At 45.0% G+C, this 22,369-nt stretch overlaps 1 protein-coding gene across 7 annotated transcripts in view; it reads right to left on the reverse strand.

The window, feature by feature from the left end:
- Positions 1-22,369, reverse strand: part of RGS6 (regulator of G protein signaling 6) — a 530,176-nt gene that overhangs the window by 66,735 nt on the left and 441,072 nt on the right. For all 7 annotated transcript variants that reach the window (XM_036997960.2, XM_073242184.1, XM_036997925.2 and 4 more), the window contains 8 exons: positions 20,867-20,973; positions 19,526-19,577; positions 13,654-13,718; positions 10,057-10,133; positions 7,572-7,653; positions 6,054-6,128; positions 4,453-4,551; positions 3,628-3,689 (listed from right to left, as the gene is read on the reverse strand). In XM_036997960.2, the coding sequence (XP_036853855.2) occupies positions 3,628-3,689; positions 4,453-4,551; positions 6,054-6,128; positions 7,572-7,653; positions 10,057-10,133; positions 13,654-13,718; positions 19,526-19,577; positions 20,867-20,973 (619 nt within the window). The remainder of the gene's footprint in view (positions 1-3,627; positions 3,690-4,452; positions 4,552-6,053; positions 6,129-7,571; positions 7,654-10,056; positions 10,134-13,653; positions 13,719-19,525; positions 19,578-20,866; positions 20,974-22,369) is intronic.

Consider the following 22,369-nt stretch of genomic DNA (forward strand, 5'->3'; position numbering starts at 1 on the left):
ACTCAAAGAGCATAAGGGTCTGGGGCCATTTAGATAAAGGAAAGCAGTTTGTGGCACTTTCAGAAGACCCTGATCACTGACAGGTTTAAAGCAAAATATATATATGTGTATACTGTATGAAAGTCACCCAGAAGTATCAGCTGGAATGTAGTGTCCTTTCTCTAAGAAGGCAGGTGCATGAACCATATTTAAGAAAGATTCTCATTTAAAATAGTTAAAATAAAAAGCTTAAGGTGTGTTAAATGTTATTTATCTGGAAAATTCATTTATGTGTGCAGGGACCACATTTTCTGAAGCAAAAATTGGGCAACATCTCAGACAAGCTTGTGTACTGCTTTCAGGTGCAAAAGGCAGCCTAGGAAATGTAATTTGGTTGCCATGATGTTGGCATTTCAGGGACATTTAACTGCTCATGGGGACAATGGAACAGAATGATTGAAACCAGGATGACCTGAGAAAATGTGTGCAGAAGAGCCATCCTCTGCACATACAGCCCCTCTTTCCTCAAAGGCACCAGACCTGGGTGCCCTAGGAGGCAGCCAAGAGGAGACACACAGGCCGCAGACTGCAGCAGAGAGGGTGGGAAGAATTGCATTACTCCCAGGCTACCCTCTGCAGGATGGCAGGATCAAGGCTAAGGAACTTGGGCGTTTGACATCACTCCTTGGCTTGCCCTTTGTTCCCCTGAACACCCAACAACCAGTTCTTTTTGTTCCTTGCACTTGAATGCTGCTCCTTTCCCAAGCACCAGGCAGCAACACCCTGGCAAGTAATACTTGTTTCCAGTCACTCTGCGTGTAGTAAGTGCCAAGGACTGAACCAAGCCCATACGGTGGATGAAATTGTTTACCTGTAACTGATTCTACCGAGTTCTCCCGCTCTCCCCCTTTTAAAGAGGTGGAACAGAGGCACAGAGACAGGACGCAACTTCCCCCAGCTCACAGTTAGAAAATGGCAGAGGCAGGGTCCAAACCCTGACTGCTGGCTGGCTCCACACCCCTCCCTGAAGTGTCCTGTTCTGCCCACTGAGTTCACAAGGTTTCCTTACTCATCCCAGCTGGGTCTGGCTGCATCCTTTGACCCAAATCTCACTCTTGCCTTTTCAGAGCTGGACTTTCACAATTGTCAGCCCTCTTGAGTCTTCCCATCAGTGCCACATCAGGAAAGTGATGTGGACATGCACTCAGGGGCTGAGATCCTTTGCTGATGGCTTCTGGCTAATTACCACCATCACCCGGGAATTACAGTCATCATCCAGGGAAACCGGATCTGGCATGGGGCTGGGTGCACCCACCTGGGAGCTCAGCTGTCACCTCTGGTGAGCAGAGCAGTTGCACCCAGGGCCAGCTGCCAGTGCCACCTCCCTGTCCCCTCCCTTGCAGAGCTGCTGACAGACCAAGGCTCCAGGCTGCTTTATCTCCCCCTAACACCCGCTCCTCTCCCTCGGCTTCTCTATCTGGGAGTTTCCTGGTGGCTAATGAAAAACCCTTGTGTCATATTGAGAAGTTGCCAGTTATTGCTGCTGGGAATAAAATCCAGTCTGCTGGGCGGAGTGAGGAGTGCTGGTTGGAATAATCTCTTCTATAGGAGCAGCCTCTCCAGCATAATTAGAGGGGACCAGGTGGGCCCCTCCCTGACAGCATGTAGACAAACAAACAATAGGCCCTACTAGGCTCCCCTCCTCCTCCCTGGCTCAGCACACCCACCCGGTGTCAGTGTCTGCTTCCCTCAGGCTGCCTAGTTCAGGCTCTTTCCCCTCCTACCAAAGGGAGAACAAAGCTGGGTGTCCCTTCTGATGTGAGCTCTCAGGTCAGGCTGAGTGCTGGACAATGGCTTCCCCAAATCCTGAGACCTGCTCAGTTCACTTGCAGGTTATTTAAAATGCAGGCTCTGAGGATCCACCTGGAACCACTAGGTCCCAGTCTCAAGAGCTGGAGTTTGGGAATCTCCATTCTTGGCCCCCCACCCCTACCCGTATTACCATGCTCAAAACCGCCCGGCTGAACTACTAGACCCAAGGAGAGATGCTCCCCCACACAGGCTCTCCCAGGATTGCAAACTCTCAGGTGCCCTTTGAAGGCCAGACACTGACCCCACAGTTAACCAGGCCAGCCATTCCCCACCCCTTTCACAGAAGAAGATGCTCAGAGGTGCCCACAGCCTGTGGCACGGATGGAGCTGAGGTCATCCCAGCTGCTTCACGCATGGGCACTCTTCTGGGGCGAAAGCAACCACAGTGGGGCCTGGTAGGCAATTTTGGAGGCTAGTATTCCGGAAGCACCACCCTGTGATAGCCTGCAGAGTCATCTGAGACTGCCACTCAGAACAACTGGTGCCTACGTGTAAAAGCTCCAGATACTGCCACCTGCTGAAGCATTTGTGTTAGGCAAAACAGGAATGTCAGGGATTCACAGTGGGTAGATTTTGCCCCATCCTAGGGGACATTTGGCCATGTCAGGAGACATTTTTTGGTCTTCACAACTGTGAGATGGGGGCATCTAGTAGGTTGAGGTTGGGGCGCTGCTAATACCCTGTCATGCACAGCACAGCCTCCCAGAACAAGGAAGTATTGGGGCCAGGATGTCAGCAGTGTGCTACTGAGAAGTTCTGGAATAGACACCAGATGCTATCAGAGACGTAAGCCCAAATCCAGGAATGTCCTTGGCCCCTTGCAGGCAGAGGTTAATTCAGGTTTTGGAATGGGGAGTGAGATTTTCTTAGCCTCAATGTGTAGTTATTTATTTAGAAGGAAAATGTGGATCAATCCAGGGGCCAGCAGGGAAAGGCTCACAGGTTGAACACACAGCCAACCCCCTGTGTGAGCTGGGCTTACAGGACCCACTTTACTCTGATCTCCAATAAACCCTAAGACCCGGCATAAGCCCTCGATCCTTCAGATATTGGTCATTTGTTTAATAGTGGCATATGGATGAATAAACATTCCATTTGGGGTCTGCCTGATCAGATTTATTCCATGCAGATTCCCTAGGCGGCCTCCCCTCTTCCCTGAGAGTTCCCCAAACAGACCATTTAGGTGACAAAATTGAGTCTCCCACGAGTTAAAGGAGTTGGAGTGGAGCCAGCCCCTGGTGCAGATTGTACACACACGCTCCAGTAGAAGCCAGGCTGGAGGTGCCAAATAGTTCCTTTACAGCTGATGTGATGTAGTTCCGTGGTTGATGGTGTGTGGAGGTGGAACGCCTCCAATGGCCCTGTCCCCACCTATTTGCACGGGCCACCCCTCAAAGGACACACATAATTTCTTTTCTCCCCATAAAGTGAATCTGGGCGTTTTATAGCCGAAAAGGGAGCAATTCCATCTGAATTAATCAAGAGGCTGAAGGCAAAAGTGCATTCTGTAGCTTTTAAGGACATTCTTCCTTGATTGACAAGGTCCCATGGCCACCCTGTGAAAAGCTTTAGCAACAGAACATTTCTTGTCATCACTCAAGGGAGGGCTGCTATCTTAGCTGTACTCACAGGGGGCCTGTGGTTTTTCCACCCATCCGTTTAAGAAATGACTATGGTCTGCCTCTTGGCATGGTCCCCACTTGTTAGCTATAACCCCATAACATTTCTCTTTGTTAAATTAGAAGAAAGCAGTACTGTTATTGAGGAGAAACATACCTTTCAGCCACTTTGGACATTTTTAAACAGTGTCTGTCAATCTGTGCATTCAAGAATGTTATCTGGGGAAAGACAGAACAGCAGTGTTAAGACCTAAAATAATTTCCAAAAACTAAAAAAAAATTTCCCCTTCACCCAGCAATCCAAATCCTGTATTCCCACCAAGATCCAAACACCTCCTTTCAGTGCCCCTCACCCCCAGGTACCAGGAAACCATAATGTAAAGAGTAGACCCTAAAGTTACTTCATTACCAGTAAACCCCAGACAGGAGAATGTAATTAGCCACAGTCTGCTGACCTGAGTTGACCAATTAACTCCTCTTCATGAAGGAAGATAATTTTGGACCTAATAAGGCTGAAATGGCATTAACTAAATAATGCTGAAATGTAATAATTTATTTAGTAATTCATTAAGCAATGCTGAAATGGCTTTCTTTATTTGTAAACTCTCCTTCTGAATCACGGCAACAACGTTGGTGATCCTGAGCTGGCTTACTCTGGAAGTGCGTTCCAACTTTAAGGACCCTAGGATGTCAGTCCCTCCCCTCCTGTAGCTCCCAGGAAAACCCCACTGCAGCGTTCGCTCCCCCCCGGCACTGGGATAACTCATTTATGTCCCTCTCTAATAACTGCTGGGGGAACTCCAGAATTTTTCCTCTCAAGCTTCCATGGGCCATTCACACAGACTCAAAAGTTCCAGTCATCCACAGCTGGGTTCCACTCTGGTTTGGAGGACCTCAAAGCACACTCAACCTTCAGAGGTGAATATTCAAAGCGTTTCCACACTGGCCACATCCCTGTGAGTGTAGCAGTCAATTCATTCACCTGTTTCCGGATGTCCTCTTTTATGGTTTTCCTGATTGGCTGACTGGGTACGTGCACAGGACTTTGCGACTGGGACTCTTCAGTCACGCCATACACTGACTAGAGAGGAAGCAAGAACATACAATCACACACCCTCAGAGCTGAAGGGGGCCTTAGGGGCCAGGTAGTTCAAGTGCCCATCCGTTGCCCCCAATCCCCTCTGTGACATCCCTACATTAAGCGACCAGCCTCTGCTTGAATTTTCCCCAATGATCGGAACTCTGCCTCTGGAGGTACCTCCTTCCATCTTTGGGTTCCCACTGTTAGAAAATCCTCCCTTTTACTGAGCTGAAACAGTCTCCTTGTATGTGTCTCTCCAAACACAGTCCATTGGCCACCTGCAGGGGATCAGCCGGGCGTACTTGGAGAGGAGGCACATTGCTGAGCGCCACCCCAGACCTACTGAATCAGAATCTTTGTGAGTGGGGTTTGGGAATCTGCACTTCTATCAAATGCCCTAGGGGATTCTGGGGTGAACAAGGGCTGAAGATTAAGTACAAAGGATCCCCTTTAGATTTTCTGTTGGTCAGCAGACGACATGCCCATCTGGTACAATACTGCGATGGCAGGGGTTCAGAATTTTTCCTTGTAAGCTAGTTTCCTGGCCTCAGTTTCTCCACATGCCCACAGCTATGGCTGCTTTTTAAGCTGTTGCTTGTGTTAGAGACAGATTAAAGATAATTGCTTTGAAAAAGAAACAAAACCCTGGAGGGTATGCAATGTAATAGGTGAAGTCTGTAAAATCAAGAAGGGCTCAGATAGGGTCGATATGGGCTTCATGAAATTCTGGATGAATTAGGGGGCCTTTAAATATTAAATGAAGATATTTTTAAGACTAACATGATAAAGTAAAACACGTGGGCATCATTATCTCAGTGAAGAATAAAATATATAAGTAGATCTGAGAAGCTAATACTACTGAATATGACATGTTCTCCTATGCTATGTCCTGGGCACCGATGTGCGGGTGGGACATACCCACTGTGGGGCAGACTGAGTGGTGCCCTTGGGTTTGCCATGGCCACTGCCACTTCCAGGACAATGAAGCACGATTCATGGGTGGGCAAGATGGTGATCGGAGGCTGGGCTATATCCATTGAGCTGTACTGGAAAAGACTTTCAAAGTTCCAAGCTTGTCTTCACCTGTGGGGTTTTGATACTTTTTGTTCTTTTAGTTTCCTTTCCTGCCAGCCTCCTGCCTACAGCCACAGCACAGTGGGCCTGCTCTGGGAGCCCCTGGGAAGCCCACAGCCTGCGTTCCCTCCTGGCGTTCTTGAAACCGCCTGAACTTGCCCAGCGCAGCCGCCCCGACTGTTGCCTGTTGTCTGGTTTCACGCAGCCAGGCTGTGGGCTTCGTGAGGACTTGCCTCTGAATTTCAGCAGCAAGAACAGCACCAAGGGCACATCAGCCACTCCACAAATATTTGTAGAATGAATGAATGAAATAGTTTCAAAGGATGAAATGGGGTAGGATTAACAAACAGCAAATTACTGTTTGAATACTTCCAGAAATGGAAAGGCTATTTGCATCAAAGATTTTTAATTCAGCCACACCAGCAGACCTTTTTAACCTTTTGCGGGTTCTTCAAGCGACGACATTTTCTGATATCCATTTCTGTTGTGTTCACACAGCCTGGCTGAGAAAAAAAAAAAGCATCGTATAAATTACTAAGTGAAAATCACACCTTCCAGTTTGACTCACGTGACACCATCAGAACCAGTCTCTATCTTTCCCATTACGTGATGATCTCCCTTTTGCCATTTACAATTCTTTCTACAAAGATGTTTCCTGTTAACATGTGTTCTTCCAGACAGAGTTCTCAAACGAAGCATAAAGGCTTACCTCATACTAGCTAAGGATGATGTGTAGAGGGTGTAGTGTGCAGTTTATAAGAATAAACTTGTTCAAAATGGCAAGATCACTTTAGCTATAAGCTTTTTTATTTCACATACCTAAGCATCTAGAAACACTCCAGGGCCAGGTTGGGGAATTGTTACTTTGGTTTTGTTTTTAATCAGCCTTAAGGAAGGCGGACCATTTATCCATTTTAGTTACATTTCTTGAGGAAAATGCAAGGTTTGTTTTAATAATATGAAATTAGAAATACAATCAAACCCATTATTTGCCTTCTTGCTAGAATTTATCTGCAACCCCCAAATCAATACTTATAGTACATTCATGGTCCTTTGTGGATGTGCACAGAACAGCAAAAATTTTGAGTTGCCTGATGTGCATGTTCCCAGCAAGGCTGAACCAACCAGTACCCTGTCTTCTTGTTTCATCTCTTGCTATTAACCAGTGCCCTTTTCACAGTCTACTCAGCACCAGGTTTTTCACATTTCTATGCTTTTTTGTTGGTAATGTTGCTGTTTAAAAAGGAGCCCATGCGTAGTGCTGAAGTGCTGTGCTGTGTTCCTAAGTGCAAGAAGGTTGTGATCTGCCTTGAGGAGCAGAGAGATGTGGTAGATAAGCTACCCTCACCCATGAGCTGCAGTGCTGTTGGTTGTGAACTCAATGTTAATGAATCAACAGTTATTTTAAAAAGGTGTCTTTAAACAGAAACACGCTTTAAACAAGGTTATGTGTCGATCAGTTGATGAAAATACTGTGACTGGAGGCTGCAGGGGCTCACCCTGTTTGTCTCCCAGGATAATGGTTCAGCATTCGCTAATTCAGCGTTGGGGACCACTTTGCAGAACAGAACAGAACGACCGTGTGTAATGAGAACCAGCTGCACTGGAGACAGAGTATTCTAAGACTTGAAGTTGAATGAGACTCGAAATGGAAATTACTTAGTGTGGGGCTGTAAACTTCTGGGGCCCAAAGGTCCCCAGGTGGAATTCTCACAACTTCCCTTTTCCAGTTCTGTATTTTCATGGGTGGGTAATTTTTAAAAGGTGAAACTGACATCCAGAAAATCTGCTGAGATTATACTGACTGAATGGCAAACCAATTTCACAAAGCTTAGCAATTTTCTTAAGAATGAGACACCTGGTGGCTAAAGACAGTCTTTTCTTTCAAGTGAAGAGAGGGAAAATTAAAAATAAAGAACTTGGAGAACCAAGCAGAGTTTTCTTACCACTGGCCTGTGGACATCCCAAAAGGCCCGTTCTTGACTATCCAGAATTTTCCTTTCTGTCTTGTCCTTTTTCCGATCAATCCTGAAAGAGTTAAGAAAGCAAATCAGAGGCTGTTGTCTTCTGTTTTCCCTCCTTGGCCCTTGTGCCAGTTCTCTGCTCCTGTTTCTAGGAGTGTTAGTTAACACACAAGGGCTATTGGCACCATGTGGTCCCTGCTCTCTACAGAGCTCTAACGTCTGGGGGGACAATTCCCGTAAGGAAACCTCAAGAAGTCCATGCATGATAAGAGAACTTATTTTAGGTTAGATCGCACATGACTGTGCATGTGGAATGAACATTGAGGGAACAAATATGCACTGTCGGTTTGAATGATTAAGATTTACATTATTAAGAATGGACTTACTCACTGACAAGTCCCCCATCAAAGGGGATTCTACCTATTAAATTATAGGAAGGAATATAACCATAGGCTTGTAAAGTTTTATCCTCAAACTTAAAAGTTTGCTTTAGATTCACAATCAGTAGAAATGCTTTCAAAATGCTGCAATTACATGTTATAAAAGTCACTTAAATGCTTTCTAAAAGCAGAGTAATAGCCCTCATGTGTGACGTGATCCAGAACACAAATATCACTGGCCTCAGCTGGGGGAGGCACAAACTGCGAGGGGGAAATTACAGGTGACAAAGACAGATGCTTTATGTTCTGATGAGGAACATAGATAAGAAGAAGCTTTTTAAAAAGAAGCCCATATTACTTCATATTCTCTATGTAAAAAGGAACTCAGATTAATTACCGTGTAGCTTCTGGTTCTTGGCTCTCTTGGGAGCATTTTAGTTTACTGGACTGAAATAAACTATAATCACCCCGTGATTTTTGTGATAATTACTGTGTACTTAAATGGCCCACAATTATAATGCAATCACAGAGTTAATCAAAAAAGTTAATCGAGAAATACCATATATGTACAAAGTGACAATTTCTGTCCTTTTATACCGTGTGATGCTGTGTGATCCTGAAATTACAAATTAGCACTCCTCTTGGCTTCCCAGCGGCTTCTGAGTACATAGCCTCAATTCTGCCACCTTCTCACCTACTCTCCTGCCCGCCTGCTTTCTCCTTCCTCTGGGACCAGGGCTCCTCCAGCTGCCTGGAGCACCAGTGTGGTGGGCAGGTGTGTAGCATCCCAGGAGCAGTGGGGGGTGGGGGCTGAAGCTGCAGAAGGAGGGTGTGATCAGTGGCGCCGTGCACACCCCTGGACCCGGTGGTCTCATGTCATTTTCTGACTCTGACCATACCTGTGATCAGAGTCCACCCACACAGTGTGAGGCCCAGCCCTAGGCCGTGGGCTGCAACCCTGCCCATGGACTGTGAGGGTCTGCTCAGGTACAGGTGGGCCCAGAGGAGGGGTCCTGCCTCCCCCCAGCTCAGCATCCCTTTCCCACCTCTCCTCTGTCCAATTTCTTCTGTTAAGACTTTCTTCTGCATCAGAGACCATCGCTGGAAAGGCTAAGAGAACTCTACCTGAGCAGCTCCATTTACCAGAATTAAAAGGGTCTGGTTGGCAACTGTTTGTGGGTTGGGGGACATTTACTGCCCACTTCTCATGTTTCTTAAGAGAAGAAGGAATTTCCACTATATTCCCTGGGAGGGGAAAAAAGGGAAAAACATTCCAACTTTTCTCCTTTCATCTTGTCCTCCAGGGGAGGAAGAGTGATTTTACTTATTGGCAGATTTGAAAGAAGACATTGAGGAAGCTCGGGTCAGTCGTTCTGGGGTCCTGTCTGGGCCAGCCTGTTCTCAGGACATCTGTTCTCTGCATGCAGTAAACTTACAGGGATCAACTCTGCCCTGGCAACAGGGGTGTAGCAGGGGGATCCGACAGATATCCAGGTCTGCTCAGGATGGGTGAGTTTAGTTCCAGGGTAAAGATCTGTGGTCCCAGGTCCACAGTCATGCCCTATGATCTAGCTATTGTCAGTAATAATCTGACATTTTGGACTCCAAATGGCAGGCTTCTGTGTGCCTTACTTTTGATTGGTTCTGAACCCCTCCTCTGGGAGATTGTGGGGAGGGGCTACTTATTGGCTTCCTGAAACTCCAGTACGTTTCCCTATGAAGACAGTATCTCCAGACCTGCAGGTAAAGTGGGTCTGATGTTGTTCAACCTCTGAGCACAGAATAATTGGAAATCTCTTAGGGAAATGGACAGATCTTCCTTTAAGTAGAGTTCTACATTTGGAAGGAACCCCATTGCCCCCTGGAACACATGCTTTTGAAATTACCTTAGTGTGCCTTGGTTACAAAGATAAAACTTATCTATCCTGACTTTGATTTCTACTCAGTTGCCTTCATGAGAGATGACAGTATCTAACCACAGCTGGCTGGCTGTAGACTGGAACCCACTTCGGTAATTCCACTTACACAACCTCCAAATTCCAGAGAGCCTTTTTCTCTTTTCAAGGGTGTCTGTTAAGTTCACCTACTTGACTTGTGCCTCTGCTTGCATAAAGATGAATTCCCACTTCCTTGCAAAGGCCCTCTGGAGTCTTGCTAAGTTTTCCTAATGAGAAATGGAAATCAACAAGAAGGCATTAATCATTGTAAGTTTGCACACCACCACCTATGCTTTCTACAAGGCAGCCATCTATTTTGGTTACTCCCAACAAAATAGCAGGGCCCTACTTTAAATCCACTGAATATGAATGCAATTTGACTTTGCACCAGACCCTGCTGTACAGAACAGAACTATTAATATTCATTTACACACCCATTAAGCCTGAAGTCTCTGTGGCTCACTGATTCCTCTTTTCTTGAGTGTTTTACAGGAACACAACTCGCACAGCATTTGTCATAAAGGCCACTGAAGACAGGGAGAATGGTTTGTGGCTATTCATGCAGGATCTGGGGAAGGGAGAAGGAGGTCTTTGCAACCTATTGGACATTGCAGAGAGCAAAACCAAGAAAGGATTTCTCAGGACTCATTTTCCAGGAAGCAGGGGGCTGGCAAGGTGGCTGGAAAGGAGGATGCAGAGGACCTGGCATTAATCCCTTTGAAGGTCTGGATTCAAAAGTGGGAAACAAGGGAGTGTCTACGTTTGTGATATTCATGAAAAGAAAGCCCCAAAACAGGAAAAGAGAAAAGTTATTCAGAGTTGCTCTTAGAAGAAGAAAGGAGAAGCCTTTTCTCTAGGTTTGTAGACTTACCTTGTGGCACCTTAGGACAATGAGGAGGGGCATTTGACAGATCCCTTAATGATCTGCCTAATTCTGACAGAATGCAAAGGCAAGAGCCCACATTATGCCATGTATTTTCATAGAACTCATGCCAACAGGAATTGATTATCCTCATTGCTGGATTATTAATATAAAAGAGCTTCAGTTGAAGATCAATACATGTAAACTCAATTGTTACCAAGGCTTGGTGTATAAATACCTCAAAAAAAGGTCTCTTCTATTCTCCCACTGGTAATATCTAAATGCCAGTCAACTGGAGAGTAGTTATATAAATTATGACCCAGTTATACTGTGGAATACTAGGCAGCCATTAAAAATGGTAATGTAGATTAGTATTGCTGACATGTAGAGATTCCCAACATATTTAGAGTATATGATTGGGGAAAGAAGCAGCTTACATAATAATGTGGTATAATTCAAGTTTTTTTTGTAAAGAAAAAAACGTATGCACAGAAAAAAGCTTAGGGGAAAAGGACTGCAGGTTATTTTCTCTCCCGTCTTTGCTGATTTTTGTTTTTACAAAGAGAATAAGTCATCAGAAAAATGAATGCAACTACTGAATTTTGAAAACAGAGTGCTTTTTCAGTTTCTAACCACTCTTAGACGGAACTTCTACCTGAAAGAACATCTTAATGCCATATCCTTTACAAATACCAAAGCAGAGTATTATATGGCAAGACCAAAGAAAACTGAGTAAAATACATCAGAGCTGATGCCATCTTATTTCTGTTTAGGACCTTTTCTAAAACATGGAAAATATGGGAAAAAGAGAAACAGGATGGAGGGACCACATGCTTCTGCAGTCGGTCCTTTCTGGAGGGTGTGTTGGGGGAGGGATGTAGTCCTGTTGAAGTTAAAGTGCCTTGCATGGGGTGCGTGGAGTAAGATAGCAGTCTTCTGAAAGAGGGGTACTGCTGGCACATAAGAGGGCAGATGGGGCAGGACGGGGTGCCCAGGATCTCAGCCCCATGGGACGGCCATGCTAGGGTTGGTTTGGGAAGCTCATAATGTTCCAACATATTTATGTTTAAGGGCTCCCACTGGTCTTTAGCCAGATACCGAGGCCAGGAACACTCTTGCCCCACCTCCTACAGGACTGTTCTGCCCCATTCACAAGCCTGTGATGCCAGTGGGGTCAGCAGGGTGGAGGGCCATGCACTGGTCCTGCTCTTCAGGGGCATGCACATTGTCCCTGGGCTGTGGAGAGGGGAGCAGAGTCTCCGTTGGGTTGGTCGGCTTGAGCACAGGTACTCAAGAATGAGAAGACCTGCTGAAGTGGGCCTCATGCTTGTGTTGGAAGATTGAGGCTGCCCATGTGGGAGGGACATTTGAAGGTACTGTCAATGCTGGGGTATCTGGGGAAGGATTCTTCACTCCCTTAATGTTGTCCCTCCTCTGAGCAGTTGCCCCTTCAGTCATTTCATGGCTCAGTAATGCCTCCTCTGGAGGGTATGTGAAAATATGATCAATCTCTCAGTTTCTCTGTGACCCTTGAAGTTTGGTTTGGTGGAAAGAGTCTGCAACCTACAATTTATAATATTTAAAAAAATTATCTGTGAGTCTTCAAGTTCTCTGTGCTTTGGATCTGTTCAGTGGGAGTGGATATGAGTGTGGTAGGGCCTCTAATTTTTGCAAGGATTCAAATCTTGTGAAAGAAGGTGGAAGAAGAGGAAAGCTGGGAAAGTATATACTTCATAGGACATATATCTTCTGTACTGAATTTGGTCCTTAAATTCTGCATCTACTGCCAAGTACAAGGGACTTGGACATAATAATGCAATTAAAAAATTATCATATAGTAGATTTAAAAATTATCATATGGTAAATTAAATAAATTTTGTACATTTGCCTACCCCCCTTTTGATGTGCAGCTCAAAGAATTTTGACACATGTACAGATCAGATTTGTGGAACCACCATCAGAATGAGAATATAGAGTATTCCATCATCCTCAAAAAATCCCTATGCTATCTCTTCATAGCCACATCCTACCTCCACTCATAACTTCTGGCAACCACTGATCTATTTTTCCCTCATAATGGTTTTGTATTTATAAGAATGTCACCTAAGTGGAATCGTGCAGTTTGTCATCTTGAGTCTGGCTTCTTCCACTCAAGATAATGTCCTTGATGCTCATCTAATGGTTGTGTGTATCAGTAGCTTGCTCCTTTTCAGTGCAGATGCTAGTCCATTGTATGGACGTACCACACTTTGTTAAACCGTCTACCTGTTAAAAGTGCACTTGGGTTATCCTGAGCTTTCTGTTATCACAAATAAAGCTGCTATGGACAAGTTTTGTGGGGGCATAAGTTATGATTTCTCTAAGGAATGTATGTGGGTGTGGGATTGCTTGGTTATAAGGTAAGTATATGTTTAATTCCATAAGAAATTGCCAAACCCTTTTCCACAGTGGTTGTGCCATTCTGCCTTCCCACTTGGCACTATCAGTACTTTCAGATTTTAGCCACTCAAATAGGTGTATAGAGGTATCTCATGGTGGATTTACTCAGTTTTTCCCTAACAGCTAATGGTATTGAACATCTTTTCATGTGCTTATTTGTCATCCTTATGTCCTGTTTGGTGACGTGTCTGTTCAAGTCCTTGGCCCGTTTTTAAATTGAGTTGTTTGTTTTCTTCTTGCTGAGTTTTGAGAGTTCTTTATAAACATGCACTTTTATTGCAGTGCTAAGGGTCTGAGAAAAAGGAGGAGAAACAGAAGAGATTTCCTCCTTTCCACTGTCTGAAAGGGGTCAGGGAGAGAAAAAAGGAGAAACAGAAGCTGACACAGAGCTGCAGGTATGTTTTTGCTCTCCTCCCACACCTATCCTGGAAAATAATCAGACTTACCGCTTCATAATCTGCCAATTCCAGCCTGGCTTTATTCTGCATTGTCCTCTTACAGAGGTAGATGGCTGAGGGAAGAAGAGAAATTACAACATGTACAAAATAGCCCTGTGGTGCAATCCTAAATCCATCCATCCATTTGTCCATCCACTCATCCAGCCAGCCAGTCCTTTCTAGGTGCCCAGCACTGCGTTGTTTACATATGGAAGTCATGGCACCTGACCTCTAGGACTCTTTCTGCAGGTTAGGATCAGACAAGGACCCCATCTTCCAGCTCTGACAACTCCCTTTCATCCTCCTCACTTGGTTTCACCCCAGACTTCCTCCATCAGGGTGATCTTTCACAAATAGGACCTGCCCTCATGCCTAAACTCCCTGCATCGACTCCTTGGTGACCTCAGAAGAAAGGTCACAGGGTGGCTTCATAGGGTGGCATGTTTGGTTCCCTAAGACCCAATCTCTGTATATCTGGCCAGCCTTTTCCCTCCCTCCCTCAGGCATGTGAGGCTACCCACCCCTTTCAGCTCCCCACCTTTCTGGGTGTGTCCCCTGCATGGAAAGCCTTTCCCTTTTCTTTCTTCTTTCCCTCTGTTTATCTGGATTCCTATGAATTTCTGAAGACTCAGCTGTGTTCCGGATAGCATCTACCATCTTCAACCATGGAACTTAATTGCAGTGCCCTGTAACTGTGGGTTTACTAGGCTGCCCTCTGCTCTAGGCTGAGGCTCTTCAGGGCCAGAGACTTGAGGACACTCGGACCCCTGCACCTTGCACCCGGGCCTGGCCTGCCAGGTGGAGTGAGTGGACAGCGGAAAGGGAAGACAGTTTGGGCCTCGTTACGTGCTAAGAAAGGGCTCTTAGCCTCAGTCGCCAGGGCATTCTTTCTTACACGTGGCCTTCATCCCTTTTCTGCCTACCTCTGCCTCTTCAGTATCTCCCTCTTTTCCCAGTGCTGTGTGGAACTATCCCGGAGAGACAACAGATGAATGGTATGTGACCAACAAAATGAGCAGGCGGGAAGGTCAGAGAGGACCTGGGGCTGACCTGTTGTCTGACAACCTAATTACACTAGGAGATTAAGTCAGCTCTTGGCTGGATTAACCAACCTCCTTCACGTGGTCTGAAAAATTTGTTGATGGCAGCCTATGATATGCTGGAAACCTGTGGCCAGCAGCCTTGTCTGGTATGCCCACACTTCTGCTCACACCAGTTGAGGTGTATATGTATTAGAGCCAGTTGTATTTGTTCTCAAATCTGCTTATGCCAGGCACACCAGTAATTCTATTTTTATTTATTTATTTATTTATTTTATTATTAAAAATTTTTTTAAATTAAGGTATGATATAGACTTTTATGAAGGATTCATATGAAAAAGCAATATGGTTACTACATTTACCCATATTATCAAGTCCCCACCCATACCCCAATGCAGTCACTGTCCATCAGTGCAGCAAGATGCCACAGATCCATTAGGGCACACCAGTAATTTTAATAATGTGAGTTCACTAAATATTACATGCACTGATGAAGTTAATGTGAAAAGAGAGTTGTTTCTATGAAGACCCAGTTGAATGATTTGGAACAACTTGTTTAAAGAGAGTTGGCTGAGACAATTGCTAATGAGTCTGGTACAGGTAAGATAAAATGGGAAAAAATAATAAAAATCTGAAAGGGGTCAACATACAGATTGCTTCAAAGTGTTTTTAAATTCTTGATGCACTTTAAAGATGCCAAAACTGGATGGTTTATTTTGAGTGTGGCTTATTTAAGAAAGAAACTCAAATTATTAGAATGCATAAGCAAAGAGAATCTTTGGCCTGATCTCAAAAAGCTGTCAAATGAATGTTTCTTTCATTAATATGAAGTGATTAAAGTATGTACCACTTTTTTTTTAGGATTCTCCACTTATTAACTTTTCCAGTGAACCAGGCAGATGCACTCTTCCTTATGTCTGATAAAGGGGTGTCTGCCCTATCACAAGGTGCCTCCTTCAGTCTCTTAGACCACTGTTAGGCAGCCTGTGGAATTGGGGGCAACCTGAAGAGGAACCTTGGCATGTTGCCGGCTCCAGGAGGCCTGGTCTCAATGACCCTGGAGCAGTACAGGCCAGTGAAGGTGGCAGCTGCTGCCTCAGGCAGTATTTCGTATTGGTCAAACACAAAGCCCAGGAAAGTGTAACCCAGATTTGAACTATGGGCTTCATTTAGGCCAAATCATCCTGAGAAACTTCCAACCCACCTGGGTCAAAATGGGCCAGTCAGGTTGTTTGGAATGCAAAGCTGGTACCATTGCCACGGACCGCAAGTCACATGGTCACATCCTCTCAGCCTGCTTCCCCAGTGGCCAATGTCACCTATTAGGGAGTCTGTTCATCACACTAGAGAGGGAGGACACAGCTGTGGCATGGACCTCTTCTGGGCACAGAGCTTCCCTGCAGCTTGTCCGCACCGCCATGGTGCCTTCACAGTACTTGCTCTAATGTCTAACCAACCACATGCCTACTGGCCACAACAGTCAGTCCTACAGGGGTATCTGGGTGACCTGTTTTAACTCAGATGTTGGATTCTCTTGGGTATATAATTTCTCACTGAAAAATCTTTGTCTCCTTGCTCTCATACCCATACCTGGCATGCCCACCTCACTGGCAACCTGCTTGGATGACCCACTGCCACCTCAAGCTCACCACACCTTACCATAAAATAAAAGAGAATAAAAACAGAAAACATTAAAAAGTTTTACTAAGTGAATGGATTCACATATTATATGTGCAATTAGACCTTTTAAAAATGTTGAACTTATCCTATTTCAATATACTTAAAAACCTGACTCCTTTGACAAATTTTCTATCTTTACTAGTGACACCGTTTACCTAAATTTCTTCAACTAGAGAACATGTAAAACATGAATTTCTCTATTTTCTTCATACCCTTAATTACTTGGTAGAAGAGTGATATTTTAATGCTGGAATTAACTTTGGTGACCATCAAGTTCAGAGCCGCTCACTGACATATGGGAAAATTAATGGCCCAGAGAGGTGATGTGATTTACCCAGGCGCTAGTTAGTGGTGGAGGTGGAATGACAATTGAGGTCTAGTTCAGAGCTCTTTCCACCACGACATTCACTGCCCCATTTACTCATTCAGTTACCCATTAAAATTTTTATTTAGTGCCTCTTATGTGCCAGGCACTGTTGCAGGTATAGGAGGATCACTATAATAGCAGCTACCACTGACATGGAGCTTCCTGAGTGTCATGTATCATTATAGACACTTTCCGAGAGATCATGTACTTCATCCTCATAATAACCCTCCGAGGTGGGTTCTGTTATTATCCTCATTTTATAGATGAGGGAACTTTTCCAGGTCTTTCCCCACTGTTGGGGACCGCCGGTGGCTCTTAGGGCAGCTGAATTCTAAATGTCTCTCCTTGACTATGCAGGCTACCCAAACTTTTAATCATTCTTCATCAACATGAAATCTTTGAATACTCAGATCCGACTCCTCACCAGTCTCTGCTCACCCCCATCATGCTGCCCCCCGGCAGCCTGAGCTCTGTGGAGGCCAAGACTGACTGACTCAGATCTGTGACATAAAGGTTGACACAGATAGGCAATCAGTAAAAGTTTGTTGAATGAAAAGTTTCTGCTTCTTCCTCAGTCCACCTATTTCTGAACTTTAAGCTTCAGTTTCACATCTTTTCTAGCAAGAGGGCCACCGAAGGAATAATAATATCAAATTTTACCTTAGTAGGAATAATATTAACCACCACTTAGTAGTAATGATACAGTAAGGAGTTAACATTGACTAAGAGACAAGTACTATTACTATTATTGTTATTTTGGTTTGAAAATATGGTTTCTGAGACACATGTGCCATGCTATCCAGAAGAGACGATAGACGAATGGTAGGCAAACAATAGAATGAGAAGGATGGAAGGTCAGAGAGGACCTGTGAGAAGTTAACTCCCTTGACAAGATCACACAGCTAATGCAGCCAGTTGATCCTGGAGCCACTTTGCTGAGTTTTCTTGGCAAATACTAACTAAACTGCTTTGGAAATGCTGATGAATACTTTTGCAGCCTGCACCTTGACTTTTCCATCTGATTTGCCAAAATTGAGGCATAGGAATTCAAAACAATTTTGTTTTAAAGAGTGTCTGATATAAATTATTAATTTTATCACTATTCATGCTGCACAACTAAAATTATGAAGTGGAGAAAACCTGAAGAGAAAGGGAAATAATGCCCTGCTGTACTCAGTGTACGATGGCCTAAGCTTCATGGGTTTATAGTCGAGTAAATATTTAAATCTTACTTGGGCCTAGTTAACTGGCCCCGCCATCCTCCCTCCCTCTCCATTGTCTGGAAGAATATTGCTTTCACATTCACAAGGGCACATGGCTGCAGCATGGAACTGAGCTACGATTATTCAAATTCCAAGCCGGGCTTTTGTGTGCAGTATTTCAGCCCCAGAAGTACTTGTTTTATGAGCAGTGAAATGCAGCTGTGGTCCTGAGCCAGAAGCCTTGCTGGATTCGCTTATCACATCATTGAGGGCACGGGGCAGCTCCAGAGGGACCTGCAGTGGTGCCTGCAGAGAGCTGATGCGACATCAGAGAGCCCTGCCCTCTGCATAAGGGCTGTTCTCCAGACTTGGAAAGAGAATGATGGTAGCTTTTTTAGGCAATGACTGGTTGGCATTCCATCCTCAGCTCTGCTCCTAACTGCTGGTTTCCCCTCCTTCCACCGGGTAATCCAGAGGGTGTAGCTCATCACAAGTTCTCCTGGACATGTTTCCCTGAACACCGCCCACCTGCACACCTCCCTCCTGTGCCCTGCGGCTGCCTCTGCCTTCCTGTGCACGCAATCCTACACAAAGCCTAGGGAGAGGCTCACGGAGTGTCCCACTCCCAAGGAGGGCCCCGTGGACTGCCCCAGCAGCTGTCAGTGATGAGGACTCTGTGCAGAGGGGCAGACCAAGGCAGGAGAATGGGCCTTGGAGATCTGAGTTCAAATTCTGCTGCCTCTACTAAGTGTCTGTTAATTACCTTTAATAAAGAACCAGAACCACCAGCAGATATTTACTGAGTGCCAGCTATGCCTCAGGTGTGCACTGTGCACTGGGGGCTATGAGAATGAACAAAGTGGACCAGTCCCTGCCCTCATGGAGCTTACAATCAGCTGGGTTTACAGACAAGCAGAATACAGGGTGACAGTAAGTCAGTAAGGAGGTGGCTTTTCTGGGCCTCAGGGTCTTTATGTGGAGTATAGAGAGAATAACACTTTTTTAGAGGGTTGTCACATAGCAATATTAAAAAGTCTCCATGGGGAGGATATGGTAAGAGTCTAAGCTCTCTGTCTGGATAGAAGTTAACTCCTTGCTTGCCCAGCCCACAACTTTACCCACTCTTTATTTTCCTAGCCCAGGCTAACTTCAGTACTCCCCTCCCTGGTCTGTCTCTCTTCACCTAACTGCTGATTATCAAAGCCACCAATGAATTATAAATAAGTCTGTAAAGTTAGAAAGAGTTGGGGGAGGTGGCCCCTCGATCCAGCCCTCCCTGAAATCCACCCCAGGAAGGTGTGGTCAGCAGTCACCATCCTAGTTCCCCACTGCCTCATGGAATGAACATATCAGCCACCCTTAAGAGAGCTTTTCTCCCCTTTCTCTGTTCCCCCCCAAGGGCTGCATCTTGCAGTGTGCTCTGCTTTTCTTCATTATGTGGAACAGGCAGTTTATTACATATCAACTATATGAAAAAGGACTAGGCAGAGTAAAGACCCCTTCTCCCCATGCACTGGTCACCCAGACACCAAGCATTTGTTGTCCACACTCCCAAGATTAACGCTAACTGTGGGCCTGGCTCCACGGCTCACCATAGTCAGTGTTTTCAGGCTCCCAGCAGTTTGAAGGCCAGAAGTATGGGGCCTGCAAAAGAGCACATGTATCAGGTCTCAGGCATGCTGGCACTTGCCCTCTCACCCCCAGTGAAGACCTCTCCCTGTGACAGTCTCCGCCCCCATCTCCTTTGTGCTGACACCACACCTCAACTACCTCCTGTTCTTAATACACCTGAGGCTAGTCAACATTTTAACCTAGGTATTAAAAAATGAAATCCAAGGTAAGGAAAATAAATATGAAAATGAGAAATGCTGGTTTATAGAGCAAAAATTTTTTATCCCAGGACAACAGAAATCTAATATAAAAGTCAGAATGGCATGGTTTTCTGGGTACATAAGCTCCAAGTTCCTTTAATCTTTTTCTATGGGCTGAACTACGGCTCTGTAAAATTAATACATTGAAGCTCTAATCCCCAGAATGGCTGTACTTGGAGTAAGGAAGTAACTAAGGGTAAATGAGGTCATAAGGGTGGGGCCCACATCTGATAGGATTAGCATCTTTATGAGAGGCAACAGCAGAGAGCTCAGTCTCTTTCTCTCTCTACCATGTGAGTCCACAGTGAGAAGTAAAGGGCTGTCTGAAAGCCAGGAAGACAGCTCTCCCCACAACCAAGCCCTGCTGGCCCCTTGATCTTGGACTTCCAGCCTACAGAACTGTGAGAGATAAATTCTGTTGTTTAAACACTCAGTCTATGGGATTTTGTTACAGAAGCCCAAGCAGACTGAGACATCCTTTGTCCTCTTTGTCTGAAAAGCTCCAATCCCAAACCCTTTGGTTTTGCCCTTGACACCACCACTTATCCTCTGCTCCAATTCCTTCTAGGACAGGGTCTGAGGAAAGGAATGGAAAATGGGTGGGAAAGGTTAGTAGGAACCAATAGGAACTTCACACCAGGAAGGCAGCCTGATATAATAGAAAGATCAAGAACTTTGATGGAAATCAAGGCTGACCTAGAGTCAGATCAAGTCTGCCTCCTAGATTTACTAAATGCCGCATTAAATCTCTGAGCACCTTAGGTTTCTCATCTGTAAAATGGGAGATATTAATGACCCCAAAATTTGTTCTTCAGAATAAATGGGGAGACATCAGATGTGTGTGTAAAATGCCCCCACAGTAGTAGGTTCTCCATGAGGGCATTTTACAATTATTCAAGTGGAGCAACAAGTGGCCCGGATAAGTTGGCTTCATTTTCCCGGTGCTGGTGGGAGATAAGGGTTGCTCCCTTAAATACCCTCAGTTTTTTAGGTAGTCCTAATCTGAGATCATATGATGAAGAAAAGGAAACATTCTTCAGGAGGAAGATCTGGCAGGCCTACCTGGAAACGATAAAAGGTGCCATCATCCTTCATGGTAAGAACGTGGTCTGAGATTGGAAAGATGTAGCCCTGGGCAGCTATAAGGCTTCCCAAGTGTATTGCTTCAACTGCAAGGACACGGCATAGAGAGAGAAGTGATTAGGGAGCTAATGCAGGGCTATGTGGCTGAAATGTGAACAGGGAGAGCCACAGGCAACCGGAAGTCAGCTGCCATCACTCCCAGATAACTGCATGACTGCTTGATTGATAACTTAATGATATGACTGTATTGGGCTGTTGGGAGACACCAGAGGTTGAGAAGGGCCGCCACGCATCTGGGACGCCTTTGGATCTAAGTTCTGAGAGTCTGACGTTGCTTCACACTCTCCACAACTTCTAGAAGGAAGTCTAGCTTCACAGTTAAGAGCATGGGTGTTGGCACAGATAAATCTGCACTTAACTGGGACGTTTCATGTAAAAAGGCTTTGCAGGGTCTGGGGCAGGTGAGTGCTCAGTAAGTGTTGGCAGCGCTGATTGATATTTTTAGTTTCATCATTTTAATCATCTCCAGCAATGAGCAGGCAGCTTCACTGCCCATAAAGATCTTGGACTCATATTGCATTCCCTGATCTGACAGTACCACCAGTGATAAGGAGGGCATCACCGTTCTCTTGTGGACAGAGTAAAAACAGCCCTTTCTTAGACAACTGGAGGAAGGGCAGTGCCGTGATCCGTGGCCAAGGGAGGCCAACCTGATGGAAACATTGATACTTTTACCACTACCAACCTGTTGTTTTTGTTACTTGGCATCGGCTATAGATAGATTCATGTAAAGCAGTTAAGAGTTTACATTTATTTGGAGTAGAGCTAAGAAATAATAAGAAATCTAAATGGTTCTATCATGTATGACAATCTGTCACAAATAGAAAAGGATGCTAACTGGTAAAAACTAATTTTTGGATGTGGAAATTATTGCATAAGGAGTCTCTAGGAATAATTAACTTAATAAGCTCTGAATTTTTTAAAGTGACTTGTTTTGGCTTTATTTGCAAACTTTTCAAGATGCTGTATGTAATTCATGTTGCTTGTTTAGAACTACCTATCTGTTTTTGGAAGAAACATATATTTGCCACTGGTAGAATCGGAATGAATGGATTTGTATTTTATTTGCTTAGTGATGACCAGTTTGCTTTTTAAAGTCTGTATGCTTCAAGAGTCATGGGTCCAGCAAAAAAGAGGTTTCATCACCTGCAGCTATTCCTTTCCCAGGGAAGGAAGAACAAAACCCAATAAGAAGGTGCTTTCATTTTGTCAATATATACAGGAGCTAGAATTCTTACAACATTCTTTGAGGTTTTGCTTAGAAATGTGGCAGATGGGAGGGCAGAAGGGAGGGAGGAGCAAATGCTGGATACACCCAGCTTCCCAGGGCCTCTGCCTCATTTCTGCTCTTCTAGTCCCAGCTGGTGAATTGTTCTTATTTCCTTGCAAAACCACTTCTCCGAAGCCCAAACAGGCCCCAGT

Source organism: Manis javanica, chromosome 8, assembly GCF_040802235.1.
Source record: "Manis javanica isolate MJ-LG chromosome 8, MJ_LKY, whole genome shotgun sequence".
Taxonomy (NCBI): Eukaryota; Metazoa; Chordata; class Mammalia; order Pholidota; family Manidae; genus Manis; species Manis javanica.